The 12,985-nt window shown below is 42.8% G+C and overlaps 1 protein-coding gene across 4 annotated transcripts in view; it reads right to left on the reverse strand.

Moving 5' to 3' along the window:
* Positions 1–273: 273 nt before the first annotated feature.
* NUDT9 (nudix hydrolase 9) overlaps positions 274–12,985 on the reverse strand; it is a 73,859-nt gene continuing 61,147 nt past the window's right edge. For all 4 annotated transcript variants that reach the window (XM_085879568.1, XM_085879564.1, XM_085879566.1 and 1 more), the window contains 2 exons: positions 7,061–7,145; positions 274–529 (listed from right to left, as the gene is read on the reverse strand). In XM_085879568.1, coding sequence (XP_085735694.1) covers positions 384–529; positions 7,061–7,145 — 231 coding nt within the window. In that variant the 3' untranslated portion in view covers positions 274–383. The remainder of the gene's footprint in view (positions 530–7,060; positions 7,146–12,985) is intronic.

Below are 12,985 nucleotides of genomic sequence, written 5' to 3' on the forward strand. Positions count from 1 at the left end.
TGGTTTCAGAGATACAGAGGTCCAAAGTGTTTCTGTTTTTCCAACATGGCTGCCATACCACATGACCTATGAAGTCATAATTATCATTAAAACATACCACGAGTGGGCGAAATATCTATGGTGAAAATTATCTCAACCGACAAGTATTTGCGGAGAAAAACACGAAAGTTCTGTGCAGACAAAAACAAACAAACAAACAGACAGACAAACAAATGGACCCAAATGTAATACGCTCTCCTTTGGTGAGGGTAAAAAAAAAAAAGAAAGAAGACGTTCTTTATAATTGGAGTAATTTTATTGACAATGTTTTATAAACATAATTGCAAACATTGTTCTATCTTGGCAGACGATAAGTTCACATATCTGAACTCAGACGTGAGAGATCACCAGTGTGCCTGTTTCAGGTGAGCCACGTTCTGTAGCAGCATGCTATGGTTGGCATACAATGCCTGCTCCTTATCCACATCCAGCCAAGCCACATTCTTGGCGTCATCACCCGCACGCAGAGGCAGGCATCCGATGCTGTCATCTGCAAAGGAAAGTGCAGTACTGTTGAATGTGTCAAAACCTATGAAAGCATCAAAACACAAGAACAAGAGTCAGTGGACAAATTAAATTAAACTAGAGAGAAGTTGATGGTGTACCATCGCAAATCCCTACACTTACAACCGAAAGTTAGGTTTAAAGACAGCAAAAAGTTCCATCAGGAATGACCCAATATCAAATTTGGAGTAAACCCCCCCCCCCCCGTTTTGACCCCTGTGACACTGTCTCTACTTTATGTATCTGAACCCTATGGGGCATGAACTTGTGGTCAAATCGAAAAAAACCATCACATATTTCATGTGTCTCCCAAAATTGATTGCATATATAAAGTTTCATTCAAAAATGTGCCTGTAATTGCATTTTTCTGTATTTGACCTTTTGACCCTACCCCAGGGTGCGGGTCAAAAAAAACCCCCACTGCCCTCACATCTTTCCACACAGTGATCACAACTACCAAGTCTGGTGAATTTCTGCCCAATTATTTAGGAAGAGAGAGCTTCGCGGACAGACAGACGGAGCCGATTTCAATATCCCCCCGTTTAAAAAAAAACAAAAAAAAAACATGGGGATCATGATCAATCTACAGGCTTGATGGTCATGATTGGTGTCGATCATCTTCCATCTTCATGATTACAGAGATACCTAATCCTTTCAACACGTTTCTGTACCAGCCCTGAAAGTTTTACTGATCATCCATGCAAACAAGACCACTTCATTTCTGATAAGGCACAATATCATTTTACTATAATAATTTTATGGGTTGAACGACCTACGTACCAGTCTTGGTGAAGAAAAAAAAATACATATATCCGACATTATTTAGCTACCTTCCGTATCAAACTATTATTGCAATAATATTATTGTAAAATGGCTTCTTTTAAAATAGAAGACTGACCCTGACCAGATGTCTTCATTTGGATTGTTCATTTTAAATGACTCCGAAGATAAATCAAATGCAGAATATCAGTCACAATATTTTCTTCTTCTCCTCCTCTTCCATTTATAAGGGGTGAGGTCCAACAGGACCAATCTCTTCCGCTCTGCCTTGACCAATATACTCTTCCACTTCCCCTGTCTTTAGCCAGTTTTCTCCACTCTCCACCACCCCCACCTTATTGATATCCCTCCGATCACAATCTTCCCATCTCAACCACGGTCGACCTCCTTTCCTCCTACCTTGCTCTTTCAACTTATCCACTCTTTGCCATTCTCTCTTCCTCCATCTGCACCACATGACCAGCACACTTCATGCTGTGTCTTACCAACCTCCCCCATCAAGTTGACTTGAACACTAATCTCCTCCCTGAGTTCATCCATCCATCTTATAGCCACCCTCTTCACTCCTGCAATCCTCCTGACCAACTTGTTCTCACAGACTTGCAGCTTCTGTTCTAGTCTCTTTGTCGGCGGAATTGTTTCCAGACCATAAAGGTAGGCTGGTGTTTCAGCAGACACCACAGCTTCCATCTGCTTCGATCTTCCATCCGCTTGGAAATCATCCAACATCACTTGAATAAAAAGGTGCAAAAACTGATCCCAACAGACCAATTAGCTAACTTCCAATCATCAGCAACGTCAAGGAATCCATCATCACAGTTGATATGAAATCCTTCCTTTTCTCCAAAAACCTCTCAGAAAAATCAATTTGGTTTTAGACCAGGTCAATCCACTGTGGACATGCTGCTCCTACTCTAGATGTATCTCGTGCTTTAGATACAGTCTGACATCCTGCATGTTCTATTGGATCAGGCATTGCATGGTGGAGGTATGCGCTCTACCGAGTGCCCTTGTAGTTAGGTATAGAATAACAGGACTGGACTTAGATTTATATCACTATTTGAGTAAACAGAGGTTAAGAAAATAACTCGGCAAGCTATAAGAGAGTATGACAAGGCTGATAATATCAAGCATAACAGCAAGGCATTCTTTAAGTTCATTAGGGGAAATGAACAGGTGAGGACCAGTGTGGGCCCATTGAGGAATAGTACCGGGAGAGTGGTTAGTGAGGAAAGTGAGATGGCAGGCTTATTAAACAGGTATTTTGCTTCAACTTTTACATAAGAACAGTCAGGATAATTGCCAATAGCTGAGAGTACAATCAAGGAGGTGAGAAAGGGATTTTACAGAAGTTCCAGGTTGGAGTGGAGGAAGTTAAGGAACAGCAAGGAAATCTAAGAGTAGATGAGGCTCCTATGGCATTAAAGGCAAGATAATATGCACCTGAGAGGATTGAGGAAAGTGGCTGAGCAGGTAAGCAAGATATTAACGGATATTTTCAAAAGCTCACTGGAGTCAAGATAGGTACCGGAGGATTGGAGAGTATGCCTGGTGTTGGCTTAATGGTTAGAGTGATGGGCTTGGAATCCTAGGATCCTTAGTTCAAATCCCCCTTGGCTGTTGAACTAATACCAGGTGGGGTTGACTCTGCCTGTCATCCTTCCGAGGTCGCCAAAATGAGTGCCAGCATGCTGGTATTCTGTGACGGAATGGTGACCCGTACAGGATTGTGCCCAAAAGCCCAGGAGACTGCTTAGGCAGCACCAATGCTCTGCACAAAGTATAGTCCTAATGGATGGATGGATGGATGGATCCCACCTTGCTCTCCAAACTCTCGGCCTATGGCATCAAAGGCCAATTCCACCCATGGCTTACGGACTTCCTCTCCCCTCATAGTCAATGTGTGGCACTCAATGGAATCATTTCATCTCTCCTGTGAAGGCTGGAGTGCCCTCAGGTAGTGTGCTGGGCCCAGTCCCATTCCTAATCTTCATCAATGATCTCTGACTCTCTGGAAAATCCCCTTTATCTATTTGCTGATCACTCAATCAGCTGCCGTGAGATCCTTCATCCTTCAGCCAAGCAGGCTGCAGCGACTTCCCTCTTTTCAGTCGTTGAAAAAAACATCACAAGCTGGTCAAACACTTGGAATACATCTTTCAATCCTGACAAATCTCACACTTTCACCATCTCTCTTCAGAAAGGACTGTCTGGCAAACCCTCCTATCTACTGTCTTTATAATCTGCTTGAGGAAGTCAGTCACTCAAATTCCTCGGTCAGTCAGTCAAATTTCTTGGGCAAACCACATTTCAAAGTTTGCTTCCAGTCACCGATTGGGCATGGACCATCATGCAAAGTCCTTCCTTGGCTAAACTCCCATCCACCTATAAGGCCTTTATCCACATCTGTCCGCCCCACCGCTAGCCCCCCCCCTCCCTGCAAAGTGTCCACAGGGTGCAAGTAGTTTGCCAGTAACCCCCTTCTGGTGAAACTCCCAAAGTCCAGAATCACTGCTCACCTCCACTCATTATTTTCACTTTTTTCCCACCAATGGAACCAACTTCCTCAGTGTTAATCAATCTCATTCTTCACTCCAGGGCTTCACGACAGCTGTTCACCACCATCTCAGATTATCCCCCAACATTGTATTTTATACCCCTCCCCCCCACCCCCAATGTTCCATAAATCCATCTCTTTCCAAATTTTCAGTTTTTCCTTCCTGGGAGTTTGTGGCTGTATCAATATTGTTCACCTCCTGTATTCTCCCCCCAGCCTGCATTCTTTCCCACATACCAAATTTCTCCAGGTCTCCCTCTATTTTGTCCTTTAACCCTGTTTTTGAGTCCACCTCCCCTTCTCTTTCTCCAGTTCCTTTTGTTCTTTTACATCCTGATTCATTTTATGTTCTAGCTCTTCCACAAGCCTTGACATTATCAAAAAAAAAGAAAAGTGTATGTGAAAGGAATCTGCTTGGCATCTTGGGAGTTTATCTTCGGCGGTTTCGCATCACCCATTTGGGATAGAGTCTATTGCAATATGTATATAGAGTCCTTTTCAAAATGACCCCTTTAAAGGCACAGATTAGGGAATGGGTATAAAAATATTTCAAAGACCTTGAATATCCCTTGGAGCACAGTCAATACAATCATTAAGAAGTGGAAGGTATATGGTACCACCAAGACCCTGCCTAGATCAGGCCGTCCCTCCAAGCTGGATGACTAAGCAAGGAAGAGACTGATAAAAGAGGCTACCAAGAGGCCAATGGCAACTTTGAAAGAGCTACAGGCCTTTATGGGAAAGACTGGTCACTGTGTGCATGTGACAACAATATCCGAAGCACTAAAAAGCCTGAACTGTATGGTAGGGTGGCAAGAAGAATGTCAATTACTCAAAAAAGCCCACCTTGACTCCCGTATGAGGTATGCAAAAAAACCACTCCAGAGATTCTGAAGTCATGTGGCAAAAAATTTGGTGGTCTGACGAAACCAAGATGGAATTTTTTGGCCTTCGTGAAAAACGTTATGTTTGGTGCAAACCAAACATTGCACATCACCCAAAGAACACCATCCCTCCAGTGAAGCAAGGTGGTAGCAGCATCATGTTATGGGGATGTTTCCAACCTGATCTAGGCAGGGTCTTGGTGGTACCATACACCTCCCACTTCTTAATGATTGTCTTTGTGCTCCAAGGGTTATTCAAGGCCTTTGAAATATTTTCTACCAATCTCCTGATCTGTGCCTTTCCACAACTTTATCCAGGAAGTGTTTTGAAAGCTCCTTAGTACTCATGGTTCAGTCTTTGCTGTGAAATGTACTACCCAGCAGAGGAAGCCTACAGGAACAGCTGATTTTATTCTTAAATAATCATAATCACTACAATTTAACTTGGTGTGTGATTTTGAAGGTGATTGGTCACACCTGAGCTGATTTGCAATTGCTATTACGAGGGAGTGGACACTTATCCAACCAAGATATTGTAGTTTTTTATTTTTATTTGATTTTCTGATATTTGTAGAATTTGTTTTTCACTTGGAAGTTGTGGGTTACGATGTGTAAATAAAGGTGAAAAAGTCTGATTTAATGCAATTTAATTCCAGGCGAGAAGGCAACAAAAGGTGAAAAATTTGAAAGGGAGTATAAAACTTTCTATAGGCACTGTACATATCATTTTGGCCCCATCTCTCAATGGTGAAAAATCGATTTCAATTTTTTTTTAATTTGAGTATCCGGATCTGGATCTTCACCAAAATCGAATCAATTCTTCCTTTTCACACACCCGACCTGTCCACCAACTTTCGTTCCAATCCGTTTATAACATTTTGAGATATTGTGCTATACAGTGCTCCCTCGCTATATCACAGTTCACTTTTCGCGGCTTCACTACATCGTGGGTTTTCAAATCAAACACAATGATATCAAATATTCAAATCAAACTGCACAGCTATCATCATCATTGTGATATCTTCATAGGTCAGTACCCATAATACGTTTTTTTTGATATGTTATAGTACAATATCGTATTTTTAAAATTATTTTTGGTCTTAGGCTTTGCAGCCCCATGAAGTCGCATTTCCGATGAAAAAATTTTAATTTTTTTTTTTAATAACTGATTAAATGTGTGGGGGGAAGGTTAATAAGAGTGTGTGGATGCTGTATAATGGTTTAAAATACGTTTAAAATGCGTTTAAATATATTTAAATAATTAAATAAATATGTGGTTTCTACTTCGCGGATTTTCACCTATCGCGGGTGGGTCTGGAACGCATTAACCGCGATAGGTGAGGGAGCACTGTATATCATTTTTGGCCCTAACACTCAATGGTGAAGAATCACTTTAAAAATTCTCGCAGCCGGATCCAGATCTTCACCAAAATCTAATCATTTCGTTCTTGTCACCCACACAACCTGTCTACAAAATGTCGTCCAAATCCATCCACAACGTTTTGAGATATCCTGTTCACAGACAAACAGACAGAGAGGGGTGAAAACATAACCTCCACCCACCTTCGGTGGCGTAGGTAACTAGAATGGCACTCAGAAGAGGGTATACCTCTGCCAGGCTGAACAAGTTACGTTTTATATCCCACTGATCTGCATCCGGACCTAAAGCAAAATCTAATCGGCTTGTTCTTGTCACCAGCCCAACTCTCCATCAGATTTTGTCATAACTCGTCCACAACTTTTTGTAATATCGTGCTATATATAGTTTTTGGCAATGTCTATCAATGGGGAAGAATCACACAAAAAAATTTAAAAGCCTGTATCTGGATCTGGATCTTCACCAAAATCGAATCAATTCATCCTCGTCAAAACATCCAACCTGTACACTTAGTTTTGTCCGAATCCGTTGATAACTTTTTGAGATATCCTACTCACAGACAAACAAACAGACAGACAGGGGTGAAAATATAACCTACAACTAACCACCTTCGGTGAAAGAGGTAACAACATGTTCAAATGGACGTAATAACATAGGAAGGTCAACATTGAAGAAGCACAGTACTTATACTTCGAAGCTATAAAAGTGGAGCAACTAGAAAACTTGAATAATTGCCAAATAACATGAAATGATTGAAAAGAAAAATTAACGGATAATCTCAGACAACGCTGATTTGGAAAGAAGATTCTCACAACCTGCTCTGTTAAGTAAACAAATAAACCACCCTTGTAAGCTGTGAGGTAAATGGAAGGGGAATCTCTAGGATATTCACAACGACCAGAATAATCACCATCTTACTTGTCTCATCGTGGAAGTTAAAAGCCACCGTCTCCATCCACGCGTTGTCTGTATTGCGGGGATCATCGACGTAGCCTTTGTAAATCTGTGCAATGGGTCACGAGAGATTTTTTTTAGGGTTCACAAAGACTAGTTGAAATAAAAGTCAATGACCTTTTCATGAGAATAACTAAAATTTCATTCAAAGGTCAAAGCTTGTGCAAACGTGACACCAAAGATGGTTTTAATGCACAACATTCCAACAGCTGCCCAGTGCACCCACTTTATTTCTTTTATACGTTTCTTATAAAAACAGAACCAGTAGCAAATGATTTTTTTCCCACAGAATACACAAATTCTCGTATCCGGATCTGGATCTTCACCAAAATCGAATCAATTATTCCTTTTCGCACACCCGCCCTATCCACCAACTTTCGTCCAAATCCGTTCATAACATTTTGAGATATCGTGCTATATATCGTTTTTGGATCTATCACTTAATGGTGAAGAATCACTTGAAAAATTGTATCTCTTTTCTCTTTCTCTGATCTCATTGCTGTACAAATTGCTTAACCCTCATTTCTCCACATGCCATTAAAATCCTTATGTTCCCCCCCCCCTCTTTTTTTCCTGCTCCTTACTTGTGTAAATAAACCTGTTCTTGTTGAATCTATTTCCAATATGTCCGTGCCCATCTTTTCCACCATTGGTCTAGCACTGTCCGCAAGTCGATAGTTTGGGAGGTTGAGATTCCCGACGGTTCGGTTTGCAGGGTCCGGCGTGTGCTAGCGGAACAGCTCGGCCGCATTCAAGATCACCAGATAACTTAAGCAGCACATTTGTCGAGGGTGCGTTCCCCGGTCAGGGGGGGCCACAGAACCCCCAGTTAAACGATTGTTCGACAGACGGACACTGGGACTCGTGGTCGCTCAATTAGTGTTTGTAGTTGCGTCGCAACCCACCGTGGGGTGAAATTATTCGCTCCCGGTGGCCTCAGGTCTGGGTGAGTTTGAGAGAAACCGGGGATTTCCCCCTCATAGTAGGCTCAAGCCCCGAGACCGCAACAATACATGAAACATTCTCGACTTATTTACCATCAACGGAAAACCAGACTTTACAAAGATGAGAGTTGGTTTGTCAGCAGAAAAATAAGGACATCGCATTTTCTCAGTGCCGACAGAGGTACATTAACCACCATGAAAAGGTGGGTGAAGCGATGTTTCAGGCATGAGCCTCTCTCTTGCTTTGAAGGGCTCATGCTAGAAACATCGCTTCATCTGTACTCTCAAGGCAGTTGGCAAAACTAAGTCAAGATTTGGTTGAGAAAATTCATTGCCCTGTTTTACCATCAGACACCACACTTGGTGCATACACATTTATGTAGATCAAAGTTTCCTTAAGATCCAACTGTAGCTTCTATTACCTCACGCGCATGAAGCAAAATGCAGGGCGAAGCAAACGGTTCACTTTGTTTCTCCGTCTACAGACGTCGGTCTATGATCGAGGAACAACTTCTTTTCAAATAAATGTCATATTTTGAACACTAGAACATGAAACCGAACATGGATCACAGCATGAACCTGCAGTATAACATACCTTGACTCTGAATTTGGCAAATTGTACAGCATATTGTCCCGAGCACGCATGCCCACAAAAGAGCAAGGTAATTTTTAAGCAGTGTAGCCACTTCATTATTCAGTATGTCTATCCAGCTTTCCATCAAAAAAAAAACTTTTAAGCAGTTGAGGTGCTGAATTCACACAAGGGGGAGCTTTAGCTGCCAAGCATCATGAGAAAGAAATGCCAAACTGCACCACTTCCTTTGGGCAAGGGTGCAATTTTTTTTCGTCTCTGTCTGTCTGGCAATCAAGCAAAATTGAAAATCATTCCAAACTGGAACCTTACTGTTTTTAAGGACATAATAAAGGACACAAATAATGAGAATAAATAACTAATATAATGTGTGAAATAAGGTGTAAAAGATGGTGCATCAACGGTGGTGAACTGTCAACCCCACCCCCCCCTACAGTCTTTAATACCTCTTTTATTTCAATTTAATTGTATATTTAAACACTGTTGAACACAAATTGCCTTGCTGCCACTTCCAAAAACCTCCAATTTTGCAGTGCTTATGTTGGGATTTGAACCTTTTGAAAGCCTTGTTTCTTCCCAGCAAAATCCACTCGCTTACAGTTAATTAACAAGTTCGAATTGCAAACATACCCTGTGGGAGTTCATTCGTACAACTCTCAGGTGAGCGATAGCATGGACGACAGATAGTTTTGAAATTTGGTAAGATTTTCATCGCATCAGAAAGAGAAACAAGAACACCTCACAAGAGTGAGGCTAGTTTCATATCATCAATTGCGACTTAATTCTGCATTGGGCATCGCCCAGCGCATTTACTTTGATTTTTTTAAATAACAATTTTAAGAAAATGGCCCGAAAGGGCAATTTCTCGGCACAAAGGGCCGGAATCGCACTTTGGGCTCAGTTTATGCCTGGGATTATGGTCTCTAGAATATACCTGTCAAGTTTGGTTCGGTTCCGATCACTAATAACCGAGAAATAACAATTTTAAGAAAATGGGCCGAAATGGGCCGTTCCTCGGCCCGAAGGGCCGCAATCGCACTTTGGGCTCAGTTATTGCCTGCGCATATGTGTTTAGTATATGCCTGTCGATTTTCATCGAATTCTGTTCACGAATAATGGAGAAATAGACGTAAATAGATTACCTTCTCTTGTTGAAACGTTGTATTCACCGAGCTTGCGAGTGAAGACTCACCAAAACGACGTGAGTTGATTGTTGTTTAGTCCGTAGCCCCCGAAAGTCGGGGGGGGGTCATGACATTATAGATATGTGGTTTCTGTCATAAGACCATTCATATGAAACCAGTTCCCCACACTCATACCAAGAACAAAAAAAGTAGTGGCGGCGAAGGTATGCGCTCTATGAGTGCCCGTTCTAGTTTCCTCAGTCGTCAGTTCCTCCCAACTTCGGACAAGGTATTCTTCTTCAGTATTCGTCAGATCTGCAGCAGGGACCACTATTGATGACGATCCTGATAGTGATTTTGTCACCTATGGAGACTACGACCAGCCACACGCATATTTCCACAAGGCATTTGTATACCAACTGCTCAACCATTACCTTTGCCTGTTCCAACGACCATGCTATTACCTGTCACGCTAGACACTGATGCCGAAATTAACTTCATTTGTGCGACTTTGGACTACCATAATCGGCCACTCAGTCTCAAAAAGTTCACAGCATGCCTGCCAAGCAGACTGTGTAACCCCCCCCCCAACCTCATCCCCCACCCCTTGGATGTCATCGGTGAAGCCCATGTTGTTCTCAAAAGAGCTAATCACATTTAGTACGTGACACCTTGATCATTTCAGAGCTCGATGATTACATCCTCACGGGAACTCTGTTCATGTCTCAACATGAGATTACTATTCACCCTGCACAGCATCTCATTTGCATTGGCGATCACGATCAGAGCATTTACAGTGATCCATCCGACGAGACTTCGTCGCACATGCAGGTGTGGCCTCAACCCAACTTCGTGCACAGAGTGTGCAGCCATGTATTAATTTGTAACTGTACGAGAAGTCCCATCACTATCAAGCAATATTCCCATTTCAGCATCACGCATATTTCCCTAATCCCAGAGGTTGTGAACTCCCCTCCAGTGTTGCCTTAGCATGCACCACCACCTTCACCTCATGCCTGTGTTGACACTATCTGCATTGATCCTGCTGGCAAGAGATTAGGGCGAAGTACGCCTCTCTCCATCATGAGTTCTGACCTGCTTTTGACCCTAAAATAATTGGCTATAATGATGCTGTCGGAAACATTCATGCCATTGGAAATATGGGCCTAATTCAACCCCCATGGGCAAAAATATGGGCAAATTGGGCAAGGGTTATTTCCCCCAGTATGCCACTCGCACCTCATCAACCTGCAGGCCAAGTTTGTTGAATTGGAAGCTGAAGACGTATTTATGAAACCTGAAGATGTTAAACCTGAAGACGCTGATGTCTGTGCGGAGTATGGTCACCCCACATTCCTCATCAAGAAGCCCAGTGGTGGATCTCGACTTGTCACTGCATTCAGAGATGTTGGCCACCACAGCAAAACACAACCATAATTAATGCCGTGCATGGAGGAGTCCATTCTCCGCATCATTGTGCTTTGATCCTACATCATCGTATCTGACATGTTTCAGGCATTTTTTCAGATACCACTCGAGAAGCATTCTATGAAATACTGTTGTTGTCACCCCATTTTGTGGTATTCGTGTTTATGCCTGGTCTGCCGTAGGCATGCCAGGCTCCGAAACTGCACTGGAGGAGCTGATGCGTCATGTTCTTAGAGGTTTATTCGAGGCTGGATGGCTCTGTTGCCAAAATCAAGATGACATTCTATGGTGCAGATTTATCTGAGGAATGACTGAAAGTTTGGTCTGCTGTGCTTCATATTTTGGATAAATGCAACCTTCAACTCTCATCCACAAAACCTGTCATCTGCCCAAAATCCACTACTATCCTAGGATGGGTATGCTCTTTGGGTCATTTGGGTGTGAGTCCTCACCAAGTCGCCAATCTAAACTCCTGCCATCCACCTACCACTGTGAAAGGCCTTCGGTCCTTTGGTGGTGCTTACTAGGTCCTTGTGCATGTTTTACAGAATGTGGCTACCTTGTTGTCCCCCTTGGACGATGATTGTGCCCGCCGGCCCTCATGGGACTGTGTGTCGTGGACTGACAAATTAACCACTGCTCTCGCAAAAGAAAAGGCAGCCCTTCAGTCACATCACACAATAACCTTCCCTAAAGTGTCAAACCAGTTGCGGATTGTGACTGACAGATCTATCACACACCCTGGCATTGGCGCCAGTGTATGTGGTATGCAAAGGTCAACCTCTGCTTGCCAGTTTCTTCAGTGCGAGAATGAAGAAACACCAAGTGTCCTGCATATTACCCCCCGTACCCCATGAACTGTTGCGACCCACCTCCCCAGGTCAAATCGATTTGGATCCAACCTCAGCCTGCACTGTCAACCCCATGTCACCCCTGCACCGTGGACGTTTCAACCAATGGCCCAACCGGTGATCATGCTATTGAAGCCTGTAATGACCTTCCCCAGGGCTCCTGTGCATGCATGCGTATATAATCACCATCCCCCATGCTTTGACACTGTTCATCACGTAGGAAGCCTGCTTATCCAGCCGAATATGTCAAGTAACCATAATGCAGTCCTGTACTTCGCGTAAAGTGTTGGGCATTTACATCTGTTGGCTGACCCGCTTGTGGGCTTCACACACGTTTTGTTACTATTGTTTGGCTTGTGTTATGGTTTTTTTTTTTGGTTTTTTTATTACATTTACAGTCAGTTTGTGTAACGGTCCAATTGTAATGGCATGCATAACATGTGGAAGAGAAGGAGATGATCATGCCAGTCTGGACTGGTTGTTGTATTGATATGTATGTACAGGAGGCACTCTCGAGCGTCCGGGTGTTGAGTCTCCATCTTGACCGAAAGTTGTTCATTGTCTGCATTAAACCCATTTGAATCCAAGCCTGACTGTGTGGCGTCTCCTTAGCAAGTACTGACGGACAAGATATTACACAATTTTCCACTATCATGACCAATCAAAATTGCTGCTCGCAACCTATGGAATTGAAATATCGAGTTCAGACAAAATCGCAGCTCACAGGCAATATCGATCGTGCTCGGAAAAGCAAAGCAAGAATTGAAAAGTTGATTCCCATGTCCTTTTTCTCAAGACTGGGTGGGATAAGGCGTTCTATGAACTCTCGTTTCTGCTGTTTCATTGTCTTCAACTTTACGAAAAACTTGTCGTGGCAGATAAAGCTAACAGTAACCGACAAATCGCAACAATATTTACCACTGCATAAAACTATTACTCTGCCACTAATA

The sequence above is a fragment of the Eptatretus burgeri genome, chromosome 4 (genome assembly GCF_056783735.1).
Source record: "Eptatretus burgeri isolate ZD-2024b chromosome 4, Ebu_testis_v1, whole genome shotgun sequence".
In the NCBI taxonomy this organism is placed as follows: domain Eukaryota; kingdom Metazoa; phylum Chordata; class Myxini; order Myxiniformes; family Myxinidae; genus Eptatretus; species Eptatretus burgeri.